We start from the raw sequence: 25,427 nt of genomic DNA on the forward strand, positions 1-25,427 counted from the left end.
TTCCTATTATGGAGAGAGAGAGAGATACATATATAAAAGTTGTCTAATACTTGGGTATTTTCTTTCCCAGAATGCCTTTCCAGTTTCTGGACAGTTGTATACGGTCCACCTGCTGTCTATGGAGGCATTGCTGACAGTGATAGATAGCACAGAGGCACATTGCCAGGCCAAAGTGCTGAATACCGTACATCAACAAGAGAAGGAAGTTGCCAAATCAGGCCCAGAAACAATGAACTGCACCAAAGAATCGAGCAATAGTAAGACACCCTTTCTTGATATTTTGATATTAAGCTTAATATTGTGTTAAACACATGAATCTCATTCTGATAATCTGTGTATTAATCTTCATAAATATATTTTCAGTTTTCCTGTTGCATGTTTTGTAACTACCCTCTGGTCTTCGTAACCTGCTGTCAGAACAGGGCCTCAGTTCAGTGTTTGAGAATGATTTAATACTTTTTTCTATTTCAGATCTTACCTTTTAAAGGATTTAGAAACCTCTTAGAGATGGAATAATCTTAACAATCTTAAGTAAAAAAAAAAATTAAAAAACTCTCTTTTGTTAAATTAAGAAACTAGAACATGTAGTTAAATTTTGTATTGCTAATTGATCAAAACAGCACATGCTTTTTCATGTCTCTGAGTGGAAAAAAAGAATTACCAAGCTTGACTTTGCTTAATATGTACTTGTGAATAAGACTGGATTATTTGTTTTTTTGCCAGCTTCTTCTGTGACCTAGATGTGTATCTATTTGAGCATTAGTGAACAGAGAAGCTCTTTTCTTTGTTTTCCTATGGAAATAAGACAGATATCTGCTATTGTTTTTTGTTGCTTTGGTGTTTATCACAGTAATTATAGCGATGGAACTACTTTGTCTCTTGTGATTTTGTCTCACATAAAGAAGTGAGGTATCTAGTTCCTGGGTTAGCACCCACACCGCCCAGCACCCATTCCCTGTCTTGCTTTAGTAAATAATACGGTGGAAATAAAATTCAGAGATATTAAAATGTGCGCCTCATTAAGTTTTATATAAAGGTCATGCCAAAACTGGCAGGCGCAAGAAAAGGGGAGTGTGCTGTGGGATTAATGTAAACAAAGTATTGAGGACACTGAGGAATCACAGCTACTGGAGAGGGGAAGATCCCTTAAATAAGCACAATTTGAGTGGTCAGTTCCTTATTTCTTTGGTATCTTTTTCATTGGCTTATGTATTTCTGAGAATTTTTGTTTTGTTTTTAACTTCTGTAGATAATGAGAGAGCACACAGTGAGGGAAAATCCACCCCTGTAGTCTCAGAGCCGGGTGGGGCATGTCCTCCCACCAGTGGTTGCCTTATGGCTGATCAGATAAAGCAAGGCTGCCTGGAATTGGAAGGAGGAGGTGAGACAGGTAATAATCTTTGCAGGGCCCTAAATCTGAGTGTGTGTGTACTGAGAATGGTCCTGTCATTTGCTGGCTGTTTTTACTATGCCATAGACTACTGCAGCTGTTTTGTGCTTATAACTGGAAATAAATATAGTGGTGATTATTTGTTTTATATTTGTTCTATGTATGCCTACTAATAGTTCAGTTTCTTCTGGGAAGGGGGTTAGATCTGGTAGGCTGCTTTGGAGCAAAAACGGATGACGTTCATCCCAAAGTTTATAATTTAAGGTAGTCAGGGATTTTCCAGGGAATTAGTAATGTGAGTAATCACAGTAGCCAAAAAGTTAATTCTTATGAACGTGTAAAACTGTCCAGGAGAAGAAACTACTATGCAGCTGTGCTGCAGAAAATGTGAATAGATCAATATAGTAGTTGTATAGTAGGGATGTTACTGCCATTTGTAAGGCAGCATGTTGCAGCAAGGCTCTATGACTGAAAACTGTGATGTGACAAGTGGGCTACTTGTTTCTCTGGGGATATTCTTGACTGTAATCATAATTTGTTCTTCTAGCTGAGAAGAGTATCCCCAAGAAGCCTACCCGATTTTCTTGCATCCTTCCAAGCCCTCAGGAGCTTATGCAGATTAAGAACAAAAAGAAGGTATGTTTGGGGATGTGTTAGGGTGTGTTCTCCTTGTTGCCTGTGTCCTGTAGGCTTTGCATAACTGGTCATGTCTCAGAACTTTTGAGTTCCAATCTCTGCTGGTGAGAGTTAAGTAGTAACTTACTGAAAATTCCACTGTACTTTAGAGACAGCGATGATTATTGTCTGTTCTTGTTACTTAGTTGTGCTGAGTTGCAAGGAGTTCAGAAAAAATTTCTTGTCCCAGAGTATGAGGCAGGTTCACCTGAATTCTGGATAGGAAAGTTCCTGGTCTAATTTTCATTATATGGGGTTAATCAGCAAATTCCATCAAAAAGGGCACATTGCCTACTTTTGTCAAACTTGTCAGTGGGGTGCATATCGAGAGGCCAGTAGCAGTAGTGCTAGCTAGCTTACTATTCTGTTTGGTCTCATATTTGCTTTATCGTGAAGATGACTGAAAATATTGTCTTGATTGTGGCAATTTTTTTTTTTTTAGCTTTGTTAATCCAGGTTACGGTCTGTACATCTCTGACCAGAGATGATTGTATTCTCTTAAATTTATTTGAACAAATACTGAAGAAATTAAACACAGATCTTTTGCTAATGGTGTACCAATCTACTTTGTGATCCACTCTGTGAGCCTCCAGATATGAATGTGTTTTAAGTCATTGGTTTTGCTCCAAGAAGTTTGCTGCAGCACTGAGGATCTTAGTTCTTTACCTACATTGCAGTGCTGTTCTGGGATACTGCTAAATGACTTCCTGAGCACATTAGGGAAGATGCTTGTCAGCAGAGTCTTCAGAGAAACTGCTGAGTTTTGACATTAGCTAATTTCAGTTACTGTTTCAATTGTAACTTCTTGTGTTGCTTTAAGTCTAGCTTTCAAGGCAGCCTTCTTGATGAATTTTCTGTGAAAGTCAGTTGTTCAGGGATACCTTGTATAGTACTTCCACTCTTCTAAATGAAAATTTCTAATGAGACTCCAGCTTCACCACAGTGGAAAACAAGGCTAGAAGAAATTAAGAGCATTGCCAGTGGCTAGTCCCTGCAGTAGCTGGGAGTTCCCTAAAGAAAATTCCAGGAGCTCCTAGAAAAAGTACAGGACACTACAGCAGAATGCAGAAATACAGTCACAATCTCTCTTAGTTTGCCCAAGGAAAATCCTTTTCTGACCCTAAATCTGATAGTGATTTCATTGTAAGTGTGTAAACAGGGCGCACAAAACACTCAACTTAAGAAATGTTGATGCTGACGTGGCACTGGCTTGTTCTGCTTTCTTTAACTAAAAAAATAAAAATAAAAAAAATTTACCACAGCTGGAAGGCTGAGAAAGCTAAATAAAAGCAGAAAACACATTATGCATCAGATGGAATGGTTTATTCTTTTTTTCCAAAGGCAGAAGCTCACAGGCTGTAGGACTGGTGTGATTATAAATGCAGTGCAAACAGCCAGCAGTTTGATCTCCTTTCACATGGTCTTAAAACAAGTTCTGTTATGTTCTATATCACAATAGAATACCCTTGGGGCTTGCTCTACAGGATTTATTGCTGAACAGAAATGCTCCTAGTGTCGCAGTCCCTTCAGACCTAACATAATGGGGCAGTACATGGTTGTTATTATATTACACCCTCACTGGGTTTCTTGTGCTGTCTATGCTGCTTCAGGAGCTACGTGTTTCGCTGAAGTTTGAAGATGTTCTCACAGGCAGGAAACAGAAACTTGGTGGCTTCTCAGTTATTGAGAACCCAGGGGAGCTAGTAATCATGATGGTCATGAGTTTAGTTCACTAGGTCATCACTAGCAGTCTGATCGTGATAGGCACTAACATGGAACTGGCATTTATTCTAGTGCCTTAGTAAAGTTCATACGGTTATTTGTGCTTTTGGTTTTTCTGAACACCAACAGAAAATTCAGTTAACTCTTTCTCAGCCCGGTGTTTTACACTGGCTGTGGTACTGTGCAGTTTATTCCCTTCTGAACTAAAAAAGTACTCATTCTTTCCAGCCTCCAGGTAGCCTTGCCATGCTAGAGCATCAGCATGGTTCTTGAAAGCACGTCTCACATGCAGAATGTTGTCTAGTGCTTAGGCTTATGTAGCACTTCTTTCTTGCATTGATTAAAAACTGAGGACTCTTTTTACGTGTCATGCAGTGAGATAGAATGTGAGAGCCTGGAGCCAAAGGGGAATGGACAAGGGCATGGTCTAGTGCTTCCACTGTAGCTGGACAGAGCTGATCTTGCCCACACGTTTGCTAAGGTCCTTTCTCTGCACTGTTTATGTACTGGAGTAGATGAGTAGCAGAGCAAATTGCTCAGTGAAACTTCTAAGCTTTTCATATTTAGTCTGTTCAGTATGACTCGATGCTGAGTTGTTGTGATGAATACAGATCTTCTGTCCTTGGTTAGCCTTTCCCACTCACTCTTTATGATAAACTTGATCATGCTAAGGTTAATCTATTTTCTACTTAATGCTTTTGCCTCAAATGCTAAGAACAATCTAAAGTAAGAAATGCATTTCAAGATTGTAATTGTCAGAATGTTGTCTTCAGCTCCTGATAACTGGCACAGAGCAGTTCAACCAAAAGCCAAAGAAAGGGATACAGTTCCTGCAGGATAAGAACCTTCTTGCCACTCCCATCAATAATAATGAGGTGGCCAGATGGCTACGGGAAAATCCTCGCCTGGACAAGAAGATGATTGGGGAGTTTGTGAGTGATCGTAAGAACATAGATTTACTGGAAAGCTTTGTTGGGTAAGTATCTTTATGCATCTCTGTAATCATGAAGGAGTGAAAGTTGAGTTCAGTGATAAAACGTAGTACAACAGTAATTCCTGGAGGCATGGGATCTATACTGCTTGGTTCTCTGTGTACTAGCATGCCTTAATTCTGTACATCTCTCGCATATGGCTAACACCTGAGATACTTATGATAGTATCACATCCAGATTGTTTTCAGTAGAGCCATTCTTTGTGAAGACTACCAAGATAATTAAGAATTTCTGTAATTATCAGCGGTTCTTTGCTACCTTTTGCCTGCTCGTGGCATTTTTCTTTGTTCTTCATCCTCCTTTACTATCTATTTTCAGAGAAATCTGCCATTCTGATGTTGAACCAAACAAGACTGTAGTCAGTAAGTCTATCCTGTCTTTACTGTCCCATTTCATTTTCTCACTGCATTTCATTCTTGTTGCAGGACCTTCAGCTTCCAAGGTTTAAGACTAGATGAAGCTTTACGACTTTATTTAGAGGCCTTCCGATTACCAGGGGAGGCACCTGTAATCCAGAGACTGTTGGAAGCCTTCACAGAGCATTGGAGGGTGTGTACTTGTTGGGCAGAAAGCTCAAACACTGTTTCTTGTGCATCTGCCTGATGGACATGACAAATCAGACTGCCTATATAGAATCACCAAGGTTGGAAAAAGACCTTCAAGATCATGCAGTCCAACCATCCACTTATCACCAATAGTTCTCACTAAACCATGTCCTTCAACACAAAATCCAAACGTTCCTTGAACACCGCCAGGGTTGGTGGCTCCACCACCTCCCCCCTGGGCAGCCCATTCCAGTGCCTGCTATATAAGCTTACTGTATGCTGCACAACATAAAATAAACTGTTATTTTATAAGAGGTAACAGTTGCACATAGTGTCTTTTGGAAACTATAACCATAGCCTGATTTTTATTTTTTTTTCAGTTTGTCCAAGAGGTTATTTAGTGCTGTGATAGAAAAATGGTTATTTTGATCACTGTTATATCCCTGTTACTGTAGGACTGACTTGTGCCTGTATTTGCCTTTCAGAAATCAAATGGTTCCCCATTTGCTAATAGCGATGCCTGCTTTGCCCTGGCCTATGCAGTTATTATGCTGAACACTGACCAGCACAACCATAATGTCCGCAAGCAGAATGTCCCAATGACTCTGGAGGTGTGTGCTAGCAGTGTAGGCACCTGTCTTCTCTTTTGTTAGCAGTGAAATATCTGGCATTCTCAGAGGTTGTTTGTTTATTTCTCCTGATATTCATGACTCATGTATGCAGTAAGCTGGTGGGCAGCACTGAGGTTGAGTATGATTGGAGAGGAGGGCTGGAGGTAAGGGACAGTCTTAAGAAGTATTGTGCTTAGCAAGACAGGTTGGCAAGTTAGTCAAGAGGCTTCTGTGCCTGAAAAAATGGTAAACTAAGACAGAGTAAGAATGAGAAGATCATCGAACTGCTTTTCAACAGCTCAACAGTCTGGGCTTTGAGAGAGTTCAAGTCCTGTGACTGTCAGTGTGCAATACAGACCTGTCACTGATGTCCAGCTTCAGCTAAGCATGTGTTCTGTTATCTCTGTTCTTTCAGAGTAGAGTGAGTAGAGGCAGGAGCTGCTGTGCATTGCCGTGCTGCTAAGAATAGCATTTTATCTTTGAACTTTGAGGATGGATCTTGAAGAATGCAGGAAAATCTCCTTCTGGTTCCATAGAAAGCAAGTGGAGTTCTGAGTGAAGCCAAGCAGTTCAAGCTGAAGATACTAGGAGAGTTACATCAGTGTTTATTCATTTATTTTTTTCCCCAGGAGTTTCGGAAAAACCTGAAAGGTGTGAATGGAGGCAAAGACTTTGAACAGGACATGCTGGAAGACATGTACCATGCCATCAAGTAAGAATCAACCTGACATCTCCTTGTATGCAGCGAGAAAACTTGAGTTATTTGGTCTGTGAGATCTTCATTGACCACAGAGAGAGGCTCACTGACCATGTTTGCTTCAAACCACCTTCCAGCTCCGTGTGGGACTGGAGTAACAAGCCTGGCACAGTGACTGCAATAGACTTGTATCTTTGGATTCTTGCCATGGTATTTTAATCCACAGTGCTTAACCTAATATTAAAGAATACACATCTTCTTTCAACATGGATAATAATGGCTGAGTAAGAGCAACACATGAGAAATGTTTAAATTAAGAAGCCTCTGTCCTCCAGGCCAGGCGTTTAGATTGCTTCAGAACATTTATGCAGTGCCAGAGATAGCAGCTCATCCCCAGGACAGCACTGTTGCCTTGACATAACTGTCCGGGTCTTAGTTGCTTGTTTCATTTCAAAAGCTTTTCAGCTGTTTGTATGAGTCTACTCTGTACACCCAATCTCTCCTGCCATCCCTGAAGCTCTTGGCATTCTGACCAGTGTTTGAAGAGAATTCCTGGTGGCTGAAGCCTTTTTGGGCACGGACTGGCTCTGAGGGGGGGGGGGGGGTTTAGTAATAACTCAGAAATCTACCCTATCAGTAAATCCAGACACTGCAAATTTGAAGCTGAGAGGATTATGTCTCTGAGGAGACAGGATATAACTCTTGACTCTCAGCTGGTTTCAATCTGCAGTTGCAGGCAATGACTTATGCTGGAAGCAGGACAGTGTACTTATGTTGGGCCTCTCTTTTGAGCATTATCAGGAAGATGGGGATGCTGCCTGTACCAGCTATCTAGAAATTCTTTGAGTTGGCTCAGTCTTTCAAATAGAGTTCTGGTTTTGATTGACCTTTTTTTCCTGAGGGTGTTGTTAATGTTGTTTTAGTAGTATCCTGAGAATATTGTCATATTTTTCAGTGAGATTGTGACTCTGTTCCAGTCTGTTTCTATCATTCCTTCACCAAATAATTCAGCTTTTTTATTGTGATCAATGCCTAAATCAATGGCTACTGTTCCACACCAAAGAGATTATCGTACTGTCATAGTTGAAATTGAGGGGTATTATTAGGAAAATCAACTGGACTATAATCTGTACAGAATAATACATGATCTGTTCAGGATCTTAGCATTTCACTTGTGAGTACAGAATTTCCTGAGACCTTCCAAGTAAAACTCATTCACTTGCTTCTGTTAATACTAACAAAAATGGATTTGTTTGAAAAAAAAAGTATGCTACTGATTACTAACACATTTTCCTGTATAATCTCAGTAATGATTGTTCTTGTCAAAATAACACAGCTACCCGAAGCTGAGAAGAGCTTATTTCCTATGCATAAACCAAGGTATTTCTTTTATAGGTACTGTTAGCACATGAAAATTGCTTCTTTGGCAACTGAAGTGCATTATTTTTTTTATTTCTATGGATTAACCTCTGTTTTTTGGATTGCCTGGTCTAATATTTTGACTAGACTTGAGGCTATCCTCAATTACTTGGTCATTTGGAGAGAATTATCTCTTGTGCAATGTTACCCAAGTTTAGGGAGTATGTATTTTAACCTGAGGTTTCAAGTATTACTTGGCATTAATCATAATTGTTTTACTATTGCATAGCTTTAATTGAGTTAGAGTAGGGAGCTGTGGTACCCTGGGTATGAGTCACCCATTACACATTTGATTTCTTGCTTTATTTTTAATTTGGAATTTGTTGGCTTTCTGATATTCAATTTTGGTACAATTTGAATATTCTTACACAAAGTTGCTCATACTTCTTTGCTGTGGTTTAACAGTTTTTTTTTTTTTATTTGAGAGCAGTGAGATATGCATAGTGCTCTGAGTGGATGAGAGGTGGGGAATGTGAAGCTAGCATGCTATCAGAAGTCTTCCAACATTTAACTGCAATATATGTTGCATTTTCCACCTGTCGGAGGTAGCTGCTTCTTCCATTCTATAATTACACTGTAGTGACCCAGAGTTCCTGAGAGCCACTGCACTTTATATCCAAGGTACTGGAGGGGGGCAGAGGAAGCAAGCAGGCTTTAGAAAAGAGAATGTTGCAGGAACTGGCAAAATCACTCCAGAGTAGATATCAGTTAACTTTGTGACCATGTAATGAAAGGTACTGTGTAAATGTTATGTTTGGCTCAGAATGAAAAATTCAACCTTTCTGCCTTCCTCTCTTGTAGAAATGATGAGATAGTGATGCCAGAGGAACAGACGGGCCTGGTGAAGGAAAACTATATCTGGAATGTCCTGTTGCATCGTGGTGCCACTGATGAGGGCATATTTCTCCATGTGCCCCCTGGAAGCTATGACCATGATCTCTTCACTATGACATGGGGCCCAACCATTGCAGCACTTTCTTATGTTTTTGACAAGAGCTTAGAAGAAACAATCATCCAGAAGGCTATCTCTGGTTTCAGGTAGGTCTTACATTTGTGGAACCCAGAAATACTAGTTGGATTGTTATCTGTCTGCTGAAGAGGGCACAATGAATACCAGCTGTTACTTTTCCTAGCAATTGAAAAGCTTTTTTTTATTTTAATTACTATTGTTTTTAAGTTGTGGCCTACGCTCCCCTGGATTTGTTCTTTTGTTAGTGCTGATTCACCTCATCTTGGCCTTTCTTAGTACCACTGGCCACTTGGTTTGACTGGTGTGTTGCAGTAAGTTTAAGTGCTTTGGGGTGTGTACTTTTAAATTCCAGCATAGTTACATTTAGAAGCCTTGCTGACACAGCTATACTGCTTAAAAGTGAGGGAAAATTGCTATTACCTTGCACAGTGATGCTGACAGAGTCCTGGGATATCAAGAAAACCTTTCATGAACTTATGTATATGAGGCCTTTGCTGTGGCTGGGTTGATAGAGATTGTTCATTTCTTTCTGTTTTTTGTTTGCTTGTTTCTTTCTTTCTTTTTTTTTTTTTTTTAACCTTTTTCCTGTCTCTGATCAATAGTTAATGTTGTTATCTTTGAGGTGCTGTTTTGGAAAAACCTCTGGTTGTGCTTGAATGCAGACCAAGCCATGCCTTAAATGTAGTCTTAAAGCTCTGTTAATATGCTACTGTAGCCACCATCTCTTGGAAACAGCAGGTTTAGTTGAAGGTTTAATGTCAGCAACTTCTTATGTCAAGACATGAAAGTTGGCATATTGGCACAGCTGCAGGTAGTTTGTCTGTTTGGACTTGATTCTTGGAAGTGATCCCGACATAATCACAGACAAATATCAGCGGTCCAGGACTGAAGGATGATTTTGATTATATGATGGATAATAGACTCTATGCACGAGCATTTGTTACGAGTGGGTAGAGAGGAAGGTCTGAAATGTCAACGAAGAGGCAGTCTGATTTGCTCTCTTGTACAGAGACCTCTCTGCCAAGTTATTACAGTGTTTTCTGTGTTCTTCTTCCCCTAGGAAATGTGCAATGATTTCTGCTCACTATGGCCTCAGTGATGTGTTTGACAATCTCATAATTTCTCTCTGCAAGTTTACAGCCCTCAGCAGCGAGGTAAGTTTGCAAGGAGGGGAAAGAAGTATGTTTTTTAGTATGTTGGAGCTCTCTTTTTTTGTTATGTAGTATAGTTTGTTTATTTTAGTTATACCTGTATCTGTAGATACAGAAATCTGTATCAGCCCCTGTCCCGAGTTTTCTGGTGAAGGCAATGAAAAACTGTGTGCTAAAGTAGGAGTTCTGTTGCACAAGTCCAAATAAGTGTATTTCCTACATACTCACAAGTAGCAGTTCATATAAAACTGCTTATTTCACCTATTTCATATGAGGAAACTTAGATCTCCGTGTAAAGGTAGCGATTGTCCATACTGCCAAGTGAGTTTATGCATTTCAGTTATTAAATATTTGGTTATAGAGCTTATGCAGTGCCAAGAGGGACTGTTTTGTGATCGGTTCTCTGTAAGTGAAGGGGCTGTGTGTCAGTGCAGCATTAAGTGGTTAGAAAAACATGTTTTGAATTGTTCACTGGGATCAGGAAATACCATCAGCAGTTTGTTTCACTTTTAGCAAGAGCTTAAGCACTATTTCTGATACAGTCCAAGGCACAATGATTGATTTAAGCTTTTTTGCCCAGATCTTTTTGCATGGAATATCATCTGCCTAGTTTTTTTCCCCTAAGCTTCTTGGTAGGTAGTATATGGCAGAAGGTGCTAAGGAGATTACAGCTATTCCTTTCTAAGGTCAAACATATAAAGAAATCTACAACATTGTTCTTAGAACCTGTAGAAGACCCACAGTGAGCAGAAGAGAGTTTTGCCAAATTGCACACACATACAAAAAGGAGTGGGGCTGGAACAAGATCTCTAGAGAGTGAAAGTATGGGTGTAAAAGGGCTCAAACAGATGATTTTTGAAATCTTTAGAAGGGACAGTGGAAAGAGAACAGTCCTGCAAATTAGTCCAGTTAATGGAGTTTGGCTGTTCCAAAACTACAGAAAAGTAGAGTTGTCTGAACTGGATGTTTTTTATATTGCTCACATCCCGCACTGGTAGCAATGAAGAAGCACCAGCTTGACTGTTAAAAGACAATAAACAGAAAGCAAAACCCTCAACAATCAAGCAGTGCAGTTGCTTTTGATTCCCTTTTCCTGCACATCTCACTACAGTAAAGATGAAATACTCGATCCTCTCCAAGTATACCAGATTTTGAGACTACCAGCAGATTACACAAGGAAAGGAATGTCTGCTGTGAAACCACTGTTTGACACAGATTTACACAGTAGAAGCAACAAGACTAAGCCCTCAGAGGCACCAGCTATTGCCAGCTGCATCCCATCTAGTTGTGAGACTAGAATCTGGAGCAGTCTTAGGTCTGTGAAAATTAAGCAACTGTGCCTTTCGCTGATGATGTAGGATTGAGGAATTGTAGATTTGAACCGAGCTGTGAGTTTTTATCTGTGGCTAATTCCAGCTACACCAATTACTTTCTGCTTCCCTAAATTCCTGAAGGGCTTGAGGACGACAGTGGCATATGACAACTAAACAAATACTTGAGAGACAGTCTGGTGGAAGGGGGAGAAGGGATGAATGTCTCCAGGGACTGAGGAGACAAATCAAAGAGGAACTGTTAGAAAGTGGGAGAAGAACACTGAAGTGTCACATGGCTTAGAATCATAGGATGGCCTAGGTTGAAAAGGACCTCAAAGATCACCTACTTTCAACCCCCCTGCTATGTGCAGGGTCACCAACCACCAGACCAGGCTGCCCAGAGCCACATCCAGCCTGGCCTTGAATGCCTCCAGGGATGGGGCATCCACAACCTCCTTGGGCAACCTGTTCCAGTGCATCACTACCCTCTGTGTGAAAAACTTCCTCCTAATATCTAACCTAAACCTCACCTAACTCAGTTTAAAACTATTCCCCCTTGTCCTATCACTATACATCCTCGTAAGCAGCTGTTCCCCTTCCTGTTTATGTGCTCCCTTCAAGTACTGGAAGGCCACAATGAGGTCTCCCTGGAGCCTTCTTTTCTCCAAGCTAAACAAGCCCAGTTCCCTCAATCTTTCTCCAGAGGAGAGGTGCTCCAGCCCTCTGATCATCTTAGTGGCCCTTCTCTGGACCCGCTCCAAGAGCTCCATGTCCTTCCTGTACTTGGAGTCCCAGTCCTCGATGCCGTACTCCAGTACACAGGCCTCACAAGAGCTGAGCAGAGGGGGACAATCACCTTCCTCTCCCTGCTGGCCACCCCTTTTTTAATGCAGCCCAGAACCCAGTTGGCCTTCTGGGCTGCAAGCACACACTGCTGGCTCATGCCCAACTTCTCATCCTCCAGGACCCCCAGGTCCTTCTCTGCAGGGCTGTTCTCCAAGAGATCTTCCCCCAGTTTGTATCAATACCTGGGATTGCCTCGACCCAAGTGGAGCACCCTGCATTTGGCCTTATTGAACCTCCTTAGGTTTTCGTGGGCCCACTTCTGCAGCCTGTCCAAGTCCATCTGCCACTTCCTAAGCTAGATCACGCTGGTGATCAAGTGTCCCCACTGAGCACTGCAATTTCTATGCATAGCCACTTTGTTTAAAAGAAGAGGAATAGAAAGGAATATGGAGATTGATTAGCTTGCTGTTAACTGGTGTTCAGAGTAACTTTACATGTCCAGAATGTTTTTGGCCATAGTTTCCATCTCAAACAGTAATGGTTGCAGCAAGAGGGGCAGTGATACCTTATTTTAAGGCTTTGATTCCAGAGTGAGGTCCCATAGCAGAATAAGTTAGTGTTATTTATAAGTTCGCACTGAGCACTTTCAAAGTGTTCTGCAGTGGAGAGCTTAGGTCCAAGTGTCTCAGTGATTTAGCTTGCTCTGAAAGCCACCTTGTCTTTGTTTCTGTGTCAAGCAAATACGAGCTGAGTTAGTTGTCTACAGCATTGTGCAAAGAATTGCTGCCTTTTCTGTACTCAATTCTGATCAGTCTGCTGTGATTTCTGTTGGGGAAGGAACAAGTCTTGCTGACTGCTGCCCCTTTTCTTTCCTTTAGTCTATTGAGAACCTGCCGACTGTTTTTGGAAGTAATCCCAAGGCCCATATTGCAGCAAAGACTGTGTTTCACTTGGCCCATCGCCATGGGGACATTCTGCGGGAGGGCTGGAAAAACATCATGGAGGCCCTCCTGCAGCTTTTCCGAGCAGAACTGCTGCCCAAGGCCATGGTAGAGGTAATCACAGCCACTCACGGGTAGCTGAAGACTCGGGGAGTGGGAAGCAGGCTTTTCATAGAATCAGTTCAAAGTGGTGGAGAGCTCCCTTGCAAAGAAGGCCTGGATTTGGTGAAGTGTGTACAGATCTAGAAAGCCGTCAAAAAGTGTCATGTTCAAGAACATGCAGGCTCAGCTTGTTTCACAGCATTTCTTTTTTTTTTTTCTTACTTTTGTTTTTGTTGTATTTGAGAAATTCCACCATTCATTTCACTTAATATTTGCAGAAGAGAGAGTGCATGAGGTATTAGAGTACAGTATTAGTATTGCCAGATGGTGGAGAGGTGTGACTAGGTGTAGAGGGGTGAAGAGCTGGGTTGACTGGCAGTGGGCAGGTGCTTGGGTGTGGTGTTTCATCATTAAGTGAAGCATTTTAGGGGTAAAAGCAGACTACAGAGAAGTAGACAACTCAATATATTTGTTCTGGTCTGTCTTCCAGGTTGAAGACTTTGTGGATCCCAATGGTAAAATCTATCTGCAGCGTGAGGAGACACCATCTAACCGGTGAGTGGAGCAGATAGCTCAAGCAGTCTTTTTTATCCTCCTTAGTCCTGGAAAATAGTATACCTTTTCTTTTTCTTCTGTAATGTTTTCTTACTGATGCTGATGTCTTCTAATTTGCAGTGGTGAATCTACAGTGCTGAGTTTTGTTAGTTGGCTCACCCTCAGTGGGACGGAGCAATCTGGCATGAGAGGGCCATCTACTGAGACACAGGAAGCAAAGCGAGCGGCTCTGGAGTGCATAAAGGTAAAGTGCATGAAGTGCATAAAGGTAAAAAGGCTGTGAAAGAACCTGCTTTTGTCTGTGTGACAGTATTATGCAGATAAAAGGTAACAGAAGCATAAACATGCGTGTTTCTAGGCAGTATTCCAGGCTCCCAGAGGACTTGGGAAATGTAATAAAGATGAGCGAGTCTGCATTGCCAGCTATAGAGTCTGCATTGCCAGAGTCTTATAGGATATGATGTACAAACATAGTAACACTTGAAATTAGAGACGGTTTTGCACAAGAAACTGGGATCTGCCCTTGGCATCACTATGCTATAATTAAGCACAAATTTATTAACTCTCAAATGACTAATCTTTTCCAAGACAAAGCAGTCTATGGGCAGATGTTCTTTTTTAAAAGGCAAGGAGCTACCTGATAAAATCTGTCTAGCACTGTTAGAGGATAATTGATGTTAAAGGATTGAATTAGCTTTCAGGAATTTTCCTCCATGTAACTGTGTTGAAACCACTCCCAGTACCTACTGCAGCAGCATGTGGTGTTTTGTGGGGAATCTGTTTGTATGCCTTCCCCACATCCTGGATATATCGTTCTCTTTTCTGTCTTTTCCAGCAATGTGATCCTGAGAAGTTGATCACAGAAAGTAAATTCCTCCAACTTGAATCCCTCCAGGAGCTGATGAAGGTGAAAAAGATACTGGGCAAGGGACAGGATGGGTGATGGGACAAGTCTGCTGAATGATTATGCATATGTGTTGTATACTCACCTAGCTCCTCTATCCTCAGAGGATGTCTTAAGCCTAATTGGGGTTTGAAATCAGACGTTAGTTTGTCTGTTATGTTGGTTGCCTGCTCAGAAGTTACACATTTGTTTAGTAGCAGAGAAAGACAGTAAATTGTGAAAAACATTGTAAGAGTCTTTTGGTAACAGAAACTGTTTGAAAATTTCATGTGCTATCTTAGTTCTGGAGGAGGATTTTGCTCTTAGTCCTCTATGTCAGGAACTCTTCCTTTAAATGCAAGTTGTTGGCTTGTGGATAGTCACTTCTAGGTATGTCTGTCTTTTCTGTGCTTCAAATATGCTTAATAAGAAGCTGCTAGCTGCCAGAAAGCCTCCCCATCTGAGACACTTCATCAGAGTTTAACATTCTTTAAGTTTGAATTACATCTTTCTTAAAAAATATATATATATATACATATATATAAATATAATCTTCCATATACTTAGATTAGCCCCTGACCTCCAGTGTATTTTTGATGGACTATGCACAACTTCCCCAGACACTGGAGTGCTGCTTTGCCCAGACTAAGAGCTCTCTGTTGGTCCTCACTGGTACCCCTGTTTTGAGAAGCTGCAAGTCACAAACATTAATTGTCTTTTCTAGGCTCTAATCTCTGTGACTCCCGATGAGGAGACATATGATGAAGAGGATGCTGCCTTCTGCTTGGAGATGCTTCTAAGGATTGTACTGGAAAATAGGTATGACCTTGAAATACATTTATAGTCGCTGTCTATGTCTCTGCAGGACTGCAGCTGCTGACTGGGTCTAGGGAATGAGTTCCTTATGTGCTTCGTTTGCCAGCTGAAGCAGCATGTGGCTATAATTTCAGGGCTTAGCAATTCTGTTCTAGCATATGCAAACATAGGGACTATTCACCCATGAATTATTGCTTTGATATCATGAGATCTGGGGAATATAAACTAAACACTGGTGGGAGAATTCACCCACCTGCTTGATTTGCGAGTAATTAAGTAAATAAGATACTTGACAGTTTTGTTGTTTCTGTGCGTCTGTTCTTATATCTCTCTGCTGGAGTTTTTCTTTGTAGTTATGAAATACCAGATTGTGAGGTTGTGTGGAGTATTCAGGGTGGAAGGGGGAAGTAGCTGCATCCTGCTTGTCTCATATCCTTTCATCCTACCCTTTCCCTCCTCCTTGCTGTGGCTAGGGACCGTGTGACCTGTGTCTGGCAAACTGTCCGAGACCACCTCTACCACCTCTGTGTCAATGCAATGGAGTTCTGCTTCTTAGTGGAGAGGGCAGTGGTGGGCCTGCTGAGGCTGGCAATTCGGCTCCTTCGTCGGGAAGAAATCAGTGCACAGGTAAGGGGAAGTCTGTTGCTGTTGTGGGTTGTTTTTTTTTTTTTGCTATATCTGGCAACATAGGAAAGCAATTATTGTGGTATGGACCCACACTTAGCCTGTGTGTGCTACAGGTAACAACCACCAGCAGTTGTAAGTAGCCCTAAGTAAGGAAGGTGGACTTTGCTGAAGAAGGGAGTGTATATAACAGAATCTGTTATTCTTGCTGTCTCTTTCTGTGACTAGGTTCTCCTCTCATTACGTATCCTGCTCATGATGAAGCCAAATGTGTTGTCCAGAGTTAGCCATGAGGTTGCCTATGGCCTCCATGAACTGCTGAAGACCAATGCTGCCAACATTCATTCTGGGGATGACTGGTACACGCTCTTCACCCTCCTGGAGTGTATTGGGTCTGGGGTAAAGCCACCTGCAGCCCTGCAGGTTACAGCAAGGGCAGATAACGACACAGGTAAGATAGGCCGGCTTTTGCTAGGAAATCTGATGCCCGCCTGCCAGATAAGCAGCTGCTTCCCCAAGCTTTTCAATTAGCAGAGGGAACTGCAAGAAAACAAAGCTGACATTAAACTACATTATCAAGATTAAAGACCAGCACCTGCTGTTCACTCCTACCCCATGGTCTGTCCCTGGCTCTACTCTGCCATCTCTTCGTACTCTGAGCAACAGTCCAGGTGCTCATCCCTGGGGGGGCAGTGGGGAGGAAAACTGATACCAGTTGCAGCAGCTGTAGATCTTTGCACTGCCCCATGGAGTATATTCTGGTGGTTGTGGTCCGGTGCCATGGGTAATATAGCCTTTAATCTCTTATCCAGGTGTGTAATGTAAACCCAGCTGTTTCCTCTTTTAGAGGACTGACTCCTTTGTGTCCTCTTTTTAAGGATTTTGAAAAAGGAAGTAGTTCTTTAAACTATTTCCAATTCAGTTTGTTTTCAGAGTGCACATGCAATTCCTGTAAGACCAACCCACTGTTTGCCACTTCTCTGGACTGTGTTAGCAGACGATCTTTCCAGCAAACTGTTCGTGTTCTGCTTTAGCCAGCTGCAGTGTATTTGAGGCTGACATCTTCAGACTTCTACAGGAAAAAAAAAGAAAAAAAAATTAAAGAAAGGATTTTCCTAAAAGGCTGTTCTCCTCTCTGCTTTTCTAGAACTTTTTTGCTAGGTCCTGATGCCTTATGCTAAATAGCTTGTGGCCTTTGCCTTCTGGAGCAAATACAAGATTTTTTTTTTCTCCCAGCTCTTTTTTTTATTGCTCCTGTCTTTACTGCTTAAACAAACTACTTGACTATGGCATCCTGTAGATCAAAACATTATTTCTCTTTACCTCCTGAAAATGTTTGGTGCACTGTTCACAGCAAATCTAGATGCTGGTGGATTTCTAGATAATGTTGAATGATGAGGGGAAAAAACCCACAATTTTTGTTCAAGACAACTTTATCACGGTGCCTTAAATTTGGCCTTTGCAATGGTTTCTGAGCTTGGGACATGTGAAATACAAGGTTATCTTGAAATTCGGGGAAGGTAGATCGGATAGATACGGAACATGCATGAAGAAAACTGCTGTGAACGAGAAACACTTCACCCGTATTAATGTGGAGTGGCATGAGGGACCTCAACAGCCACACAAGTCCATATTCTGCATTGTGCTTTAGGAGTTGCCTTGGCTGAACCTAGCACCTCCAACGGTTCTAAAATATGTGGTACATATGATTCTTCCCCTGGGATCAAGTTGTTGAAATTTGCCCTTTTAAATCCATGGTCAGTTGATAAGTGACTTAGCAGAGGATGGAAATTCCCTTCCTTCTGAAAGGGAAAAACAAATGTACATACCAGGAATAAATGCCAAGGTCTGTGTTTCCTGCTTTCTCCTGTGCATACTTCAGTTACAGTTGTTCTTCCTTTCCCAGGAGGAAAGGCCTGGCTCAGATTCTTCCAGGGCGCACCGGTGCTTCTTAGCTAATGCTGATCTGGATTGCTTCTCCCTTATTCATAGCTACTCTCTCACGTTTACTCTCTAAAACCTCTGCCTTTTGTCTTGAAGGTGCTCAGTCTGACAGTGAGGTCTCCTCCTATCATCCAAGTGACATGAGCCTAGACCGTGGCTACACGTCTGATTCAGAGGTGTACACAGACCATGGGAAGCCAGGCAAGATGCACCGCTCAGTGACGGATGTGGATATGATGAACAGTGGCTGGCTAGTGGTGAGTAACCAAGGGGCTTCTGGTGCCAAAAACTAATCCTGGTTTTTGGAAGAGGGTGTGGTAGGAACGTAAAGAATAAGGCTGTAGAAGAGATAGCTAAGGTGAGCTGACAGTGTAAAGGGAAGATGTGGAGAAGATGCAGATGGAGAGCAGAAAGCTAGGAGGCAGATGTTGAAGAAAGGGGAATTGTTTCAGAAGAAAGGTTCTTTCAGCACGTGCATGCGGTGCAGTTTGTTACACTACTCCCTCCTGCTACCCTCTTGCTGTGTCCTGCAGGTAGGGAAAGATGACATCGACACCTCTAAACCCAGTGCTGGGTTCAACAAGCTGGGGCCGTCTCCTCTTGTCAACCAGTACAGCCTGACCGTGGGGTTGGATTTGGGCCCACATGACACAAAGTCTCTCATGAAGTGTGTAGAGTCCTTGTCCTTCATTGTGCGAGATGCTGCCCACGTGACACCTGAGAACTTTGAGCTTTGTGTTAAAACCATCCGCATTTTTGTGGAGGCAAGCTTGAACGGAGGTAAGGTGGCCTTTGATTTGACAGCTGGGATCAGGCTTGAGAGTGCCCAGCAGCATGAAGGGATGTGTGAAATACTGTTGGGGAATGAGTCCCCAGCTCTCAGATAATCTTCTGCTATGAGAAAAGTCCATGTCACTGTGACACAAGAGGCCAGCACCTAATGTGAAGGTAGCAGCATCAGCAAGTGTTTGCTTCCTGTGGATGCAGAAGGCTGTTCCTGAAGGGCGCTGGGTACCTCTTAAAATGAGTAGAACCCTCTGCTGGGGATGTCAGAAGGTGGCTGCTGCATGTGTTGAAAGGCTGAAAACATTTTGTGATGGAGTTGTGCATATTGTATGTTGCTGCCTTTACCTTTTTAGGCTCTAAGTCCCAGGAGAAAAGGGGGAAGAGCCACAGGCATGATAGTAAATCCAGTCGGTTAAAAAAAAAGCCAAAGGAGAGCTCCACTCGGCGATCACGAGTCTTGAGCCAGCACCAGGTCCACACACACAGTGATGAGGACGAGGATGAGAGCATCCCTGCCAGCTACCACACTGTGTCTTTACAGGTTAGTCAGGACGTAAGTATAGCAAGGATTTCCTCCTCTCCTTTCCCACACTCGGGACCTTGCTAGGGAATCACTGGGACTCTTCATGGGATGAGGGGAGGTTGTATCCTGGACTAGTGACCACTGAATGGTGAAGGTTAGGGCTGGTCGCAGAGTGTGGTTCTGCAGTGAGAGAGAAAAGCCAGAAGAGTAGGTGTCTGGAAATAAGTCACTGCAGAAGATACAGTGAATGTGGATAAAGGAAGTTTGGAGACATGAGTTTCATGTGGGATTAGTGAAGAGTCTGACAGAGCATGTGAGCTTATGGAGAGAGGAGAGCCTGGTCGGCTGGGACACAGGGTTTTCAAGTACAGGGGACTGGGATGCAGGAGTTATTTCTATCTTGGCTCTCAAAGATGTGAAGATGCTGACTTAGCACTAATCTTTTGGGCCACAATTCAGTAGTAAAGTTGTTAGGATGCTGTCATGTGCCATTGGAGAGTTTTTGCATGTTTCACGTTGCTTTAAAAAACTAAGTTGCAAGGAGACAGAGTTGTCTGTGGGCAATGTAGCTGAGTCATTGTTTTTCTCCCTAAGTTAGGCAGGGCATCGTGCTGTGTATTGGAAATGCTCTGTGCAGGCCAAGGATCCATTCTTTCTCCTGGGAACTTTGGAATGCCACTCCCTCAGTGAGGAAATTTATATGGCTCCTGGCTGACAGTAATCTTGTGGAGGATGCCCAGTACTTGAATGCTTAGGGATTGCTCAGATAACTGGGCCTGAAACTATCTCATAGCAGCTGGGATCCTCTTAGCATTGGTTGGGAAGGAGCAGAGACAAGGTTTGATTCAAGAACTGTGTTACTTAATGTGATGCTTGACTTGCAGCTCCTGGATCTCATGCACACCTTGCACACACGAGCAGCTTCCATCTACAGCTCCTGGGCAGAGGAGCAACGCCATCTAGAGACTTCAGGGAGGAAAATCGAAGCAGATTCTCGAACACTGTGGTCGAACTGCTGGTGTCCTTTGTTACAAGGTAAAGTCATCCCCTTGTGATGAGAAGTGAGCAGAGAGACTTTCAATACAACATCAGCCCTCAGAAAAGTGGAGGAGCCAAGAGCTAACTGCACATAGCAGGCAGAGGTTGTTTTTTAGGGTCTGCTGTGTAAGTGGGAAAACAAAATGGGCTCAGATCCAGCAAGGTATCCTTAGCATGACTTAGCTACCAGCTTACTACTGGATGTGACAGTAGATTCCCAATCTGTGACCTAGAACAGGTATGATACTTCTTATTTTGTTCCTTCCTCTCAGTGTGTTTGGTCTTCATTAGCTATCTCTACCTAGGCTGGGTGAGTTGGAATGTGACACTTTCTCTGTGGGCTCAGCACTGAACCCCTCTTTTGCAGGTATTGCCTGGCTGTGCTGTGATGCCCGACGCCAGGTACGGATGCAGGCACTCACCTACTTGCAGCGGGCCCTCCTCGTACACGACCTGCAGGCCTTGGATGCCTTAGAGTGGGAGTCGTGCTTCAATAAGGTAACCTCCTGGTTGGGCTGGGCAGGCAGGTATGACAGCAGTCACGAAGAGCAATGCTCTTTGTAGGAGGCATAGTACTGTCTTGTTGAATAGTCTGCTCACCATAATACACAGGCATTTCCCTACTTTGCTCCTGTGAAATATTCCTCTCTGCTTAGGCTTCTGACAGAGCCTCTTGGAAATCAATCCACATATTCAGTTTCTCACTGCTTCCCTCATGTTCTTTGTCTAGAAATTAGTTCCAAAAGCTAGCTTCTTCCTTTAAGGTGGTTAGATGAAAAGGACTGGATGAGACTTTCACAAAGAAATATCAATCCAACAGGTGCTGTTCCCTCTGCTAACGAAGCTCCTTGAGAACATCAGCCCAGCTGATGTTGGTGGAATGGAAGAAACTAGGATGAGAGCCTCAACACTGCTCTCCAAGGTGAGTGTGCTTCCACTGTCTGAAAGCTCAGGAGAGAATGTGCATCAAGAGGACAACATTGTTTGCTTCTCAGCATCTCTGATTTGGAGAGGTGTCAGTCTGCTAGTATGACTGTCTTCAGTGCTGAGCCTTTCCACCACCGCCTGCTGCTGGGATGAGCCTTCTTTCCAGAGCTGTCTCCGTGATCTTAGATTCAGAGAAGTTGTTAGGAAGGTATTTACGAGAGTGAAGAGAAGTATATCATTCAACATTAATTAAAGACGGTTTATTCTAGAGGTGAAGTGATGCTCATCAAAGCCTGGGCATGAAAGACTGGAGGAGGTGCTGATTAAAACTTAAATGACCTCAGGCAAGAGAGACAAGATTCACTCTTCTGTATAAGCAGCTTAGAAGAATGGATTCCTCTGGCATCCTCTGGCCTTCTAGCCTGCCGCGGGGAGGGGTCATTCCACATTTGTGAGATTGGCTTGCCAAGCCATGAACAGCAGCCTTGATACTGCTTGTTGACAATGGTTGTCATGCTCTTTTCTAGGTGTTCCTACAGCATCTCTCCCCACTGCTCTCACTGACCACTTTTGCTGCTTTGTGGCTGACAATCCTTGACTTCATGGACAAATACATGCATGCTGGCTCCAGTGACTTACTGGTAAGGTGCTGAAAGTGCTGCAGAGCTTTGAGCAATCATTCATGAATTTTAACCCCTTATGCTTTGTTTGCTGTTGTTTTTTTTTTTAATTTAACTCTCGCAAACCCATTCGTTCCACGGTGTGTCCCTTTAGCCTCTGTTTCCAATGCAGCCCATCAGCTTTTTTTGAGCCTTCATTCATTGCTGTGTGTCCCATCTCTCTGTGCTGAGGAGTGTTTCTGATTACAGCTGGAGGCCATCCCAGAGTCTCTGAAGAATATGCTGCTTGTAATGGACACGGCTGGGATATTCCACAGTGCAGACTCACGGACAGGATACTCTGATCTTTGGGAGATCACCTGGGAGCGGATTGACTGCTTCTTACCTAGGCTGCGAGATGAGCTCTTCAAACAAACAGTCATCCAAGGTACAAGGGAATGAGAAGCATTTTAAAAAATGGGTTTTGGGCCTAGCGCTTGCACCTTGCTGTACCCAGCTGCCATAGTGCCTGGATGTTACTGATGATGCATTCAGGAGGATATGAGAACTTGGCATCAGGACGGCAAACTGAGGGTGGGCAAAAGGAGAGAGTAAACTGGTGTAGTGTCTCACTGTTTGTGTTCCTAGATCCTGTCCCCAGCATACCAATGGAGCAGCATCCTCAGAAGTCAATAGCATCTGCCCTGCCCCCTTCTCCTGTGGGGGATGTGAGACCAGCCACCCACCCAGCCCCATCGGAGAAGCCTTCTGAACTGAGTGCTAGTGGTAAGTCCCATTTTCTTCTTTCTGGAAGCATCTTCCCAGAATGTGGAAAGCACAGATCTGCTTTTCCTTGCTTTGACCAGCTGTTCTGTGTTGTGGAACCCATTCTGCTTCCAAATGGTTTGGTTATGGCTGCCTTGCTGAGATTTTTGTGGATAGAGGCAAAGGCAGAATGCTGTGTTTGACACCTGCTCCTCAAGGCCCTTTATGAAGGCATGTAGAAGGGGAAAGTCTGGGGAAAAAGGTCTGAAAAGGTCCCTTAAGCTGATCCTTAGTCTAAATTAAGGTTGAAATTGACTTTGTCCAGGCCTATATAAGAATGTATTTTTCTCTTCTTTCTTCCAGAGTCTGAGAGAGCTTCTGCACCTGCATCTCCCACTGTCAGCAGCTCTTCCTCTCCTTCTTTCACAGCATCAGCGCCAACAAAGACAAGCCCCGTTACAGACATACCTCCTACAACAGCACAACCACCACTTATCCTGCAGCCTCTTGCCTCTCCCCTGCAGGTTGGGGTCCCGCCTATGACTCTTCCAATCATCCTCAACCCAGCTCTAATAGAAGCCACCTCTCCTGTTCCCCTGTTAGCTACTCCACGGCCCACTGACCCCATGACAACCTCTGAAGTCAATTAGCTTGAAGGTATCTGAGAACTGTCTGCTGAGGAGGCTCTGGCAGAGGATGCTGGCCAAATGTTCTCTGATAGCAAGCATGTTTGATTTAGAAGATGATGCTAACCTGCACAGAAGGCAGCTGCAGCAAACCCCCAGAGCATATCACATTTGTTCCTTACTAGCGGCAACTGCCAAGAAATTCCTGACTGCTCCCTTCTTGGTATCCAGTTCCACTGACCAATCTCCTTCCTGCCTTCACGATCTCAGGGACCAGGCAACACCCACACCCAGCAGCCTGGGACCAAGCTGCCAATGTGTCATCTGGTGAAAAGGGAAAATGCATTGATTTAACACTGGAGAGGGAGAACAGTATAGGACTGCCTCTCAGATTGTTCAGTTCAATCCCTGGACAATTCCCCAGCTGTTTCCTGGCTTTCCTGCTCCTGCTTCTGGCCGCACTGCTTTATTTGGGCTGTGGGTATGCCTGGGCTCAGCAGGTTGAAAATTTTGCGTAGAGGATTGCTCACAGTGTAGTTTCCAGCTTGCTATGCAGGGCTTCTTGTATGCTGTAGCCATATGCTTTCCTTCTGCAACGTGGATTGCAATAATTCCCTGACCAGTTAGGGAGCAGGGGAGCCTGGGTAGGCACAGTGCTGCCTTCCTCCTCTCCTCCTACGTAAAGACCGTCTGGTGGGCAGAGCAAATTCAGGAGCCTCTACCTAGTTAATCAGATTAGGAGGAAATGCAGAGCCCTGTAATGTCAGAGCAGAGCACCATGGCCATCTCTCCAGCAGCACTTGGGGAGCTACTCCCCTTGGGTTGCACAGCAGTGCTGCATTGTCCACCACTTGCTTCGTTGGCCCAGAGTTGTCCCCTCCTCTTCACTCAGAGAAGATGCTGAGATCAGTGGCACCTGCTGGCAGATGCCCAGCAAGTCTGCTGTGCTGAGGAGCAGCTTTCTTTTGGCAGCTCCTGCGAAGATTGCACCTTTATGCATTTTCTGGTTGTCGGGAGCCCACCTCCTTTTCTACCCGGGGTCTCCTGCAGCTGATAGTCATCATTCCTGTGCTTCTGTCTTGCAGCAAGGATGTCCTGCTCTTCCATCCTCTCATGTCCAGAGCAGAGCTGACTGGCTGCCTGGCAAGCACTGCATCTCAGTTCTTCCTCCTTTCTGAATTAGTTGGCTAAATTCTCAGTAATACCAATCTCAGAAATCCCACTGGTGACTGGGAGGGACACAGGCGTCAACTCCAACCCAGTGTGTGCTGTACTGAGAGAAACCCGAGGTTGGGGTGGGAGTACAGCCAGTGTACATATGGGGTAAATGGCTTACAAATCCAATGGACTTTTTACAGTGTAATAAATACATCCTGTAAATGAGTGCTCTAGTGTTGCAAACCTTTTCTGTTGTAATTTTTTGGCCCAGAGCTTTGAGAAGAGTGGAGTTGAATTATCAAGGGTGCTGCACCTTTCCACCAACCCAGTGGCTCGGCACTCTCTAACAAAGTGAGGGGGAGCATGGATGAACTTGTTCTAACAGCTGGTTGGTTCCTCTGCAGGCTGCAGTGAAGACAAGCCATGCAGAGGCTAAGTAGAAAAGGTTCCAGCATAGTTAAAAAGGAGCTGTAAGATTAGTGCCACACAGCCAGGACTGAAGGAAGAAGGCAAGGGCTGAAGAGCAGGTGCCCTGCAACATCTCGGCATACAGCCCCCTCTGTGACGTGTCTGCCTGCCTTTCTGTCTGTTGCGGAAGAACTCCTCATTTGCACTGACAGGACTCTGGGTCAGCAGGAGATCCTGGAGTCTTCCAGAGCTAGTCCTTGCATGGATGGGGGCAACAACAGTTGCTTCCCTCATGGTGCTTTCTGCTTTGTGTTGTAGCAAGATGCACACAGTGCCTTTAGAGCTGTGCAAGGCATCAGTGCCTTCTGTTCTTGGAGAATTCCAGAAGACTTACAAGCTTGATAATGAGTTTTAAGAAGTTGGAATTTGTTTAAATTTCATGGGCAAAGGTCTAAATATTG

The 25,427-nt window shown here is 43.5% G+C and overlaps 1 protein-coding gene across 1 annotated transcript in view; it reads left to right on the plus strand.

The window, feature by feature from the left end:
- The window catches only part of GBF1 (golgi brefeldin A resistant guanine nucleotide exchange factor 1), a gene marked incomplete at both ends in the record, with an annotated part of 91,850 nt that extends 68,426 nt beyond the window's left edge, over positions 1 to 23,424 (plus strand). The window contains 26 exons of the mRNA XM_079535183.1: positions 71 to 257; positions 1,250 to 1,390; positions 1,938 to 2,026; positions 4,561 to 4,763; positions 5,205 to 5,328; positions 5,810 to 5,935; positions 6,565 to 6,647; positions 8,853 to 9,089; positions 10,082 to 10,175; positions 13,150 to 13,326; positions 13,805 to 13,869; positions 13,990 to 14,113; positions 14,705 to 14,776; positions 15,477 to 15,571; positions 16,042 to 16,195; positions 16,421 to 16,643; positions 18,233 to 18,393; positions 18,670 to 18,916; positions 19,276 to 19,475; positions 20,330 to 20,480; positions 20,851 to 20,981; positions 21,304 to 21,405; positions 21,938 to 22,051; positions 22,280 to 22,457; positions 22,658 to 22,795; positions 23,138 to 23,424. Of these exons, the coding sequence (XP_079391309.1) occupies positions 71 to 257; positions 1,250 to 1,390; positions 1,938 to 2,026; positions 4,561 to 4,763; positions 5,205 to 5,328; positions 5,810 to 5,935; positions 6,565 to 6,647; positions 8,853 to 9,089; positions 10,082 to 10,175; positions 13,150 to 13,326; positions 13,805 to 13,869; positions 13,990 to 14,113; positions 14,705 to 14,776; positions 15,477 to 15,571; positions 16,042 to 16,195; positions 16,421 to 16,643; positions 18,233 to 18,393; positions 18,670 to 18,916; positions 19,276 to 19,475; positions 20,330 to 20,480; positions 20,851 to 20,981; positions 21,304 to 21,405; positions 21,938 to 22,051; positions 22,280 to 22,457; positions 22,658 to 22,795; positions 23,138 to 23,424 (3,903 nt within the window). The remainder of the gene's footprint in view (positions 1 to 70; positions 258 to 1,249; positions 1,391 to 1,937; positions 2,027 to 4,560; positions 4,764 to 5,204; positions 5,329 to 5,809; positions 5,936 to 6,564; positions 6,648 to 8,852; positions 9,090 to 10,081; positions 10,176 to 13,149; positions 13,327 to 13,804; positions 13,870 to 13,989; positions 14,114 to 14,704; positions 14,777 to 15,476; positions 15,572 to 16,041; positions 16,196 to 16,420; positions 16,644 to 18,232; positions 18,394 to 18,669; positions 18,917 to 19,275; positions 19,476 to 20,329; positions 20,481 to 20,850; positions 20,982 to 21,303; positions 21,406 to 21,937; positions 22,052 to 22,279; positions 22,458 to 22,657; positions 22,796 to 23,137) is intronic.
- Positions 23,425 to 25,427: the final 2,003 nt, after the last annotated feature.

This window comes from Tetrao urogallus, assembly GCF_951394365.1.
Source record: "Tetrao urogallus genome assembly, chromosome: 5".
Taxonomy (NCBI): Eukaryota; Metazoa; Chordata; class Aves; order Galliformes; family Phasianidae; genus Tetrao; species Tetrao urogallus.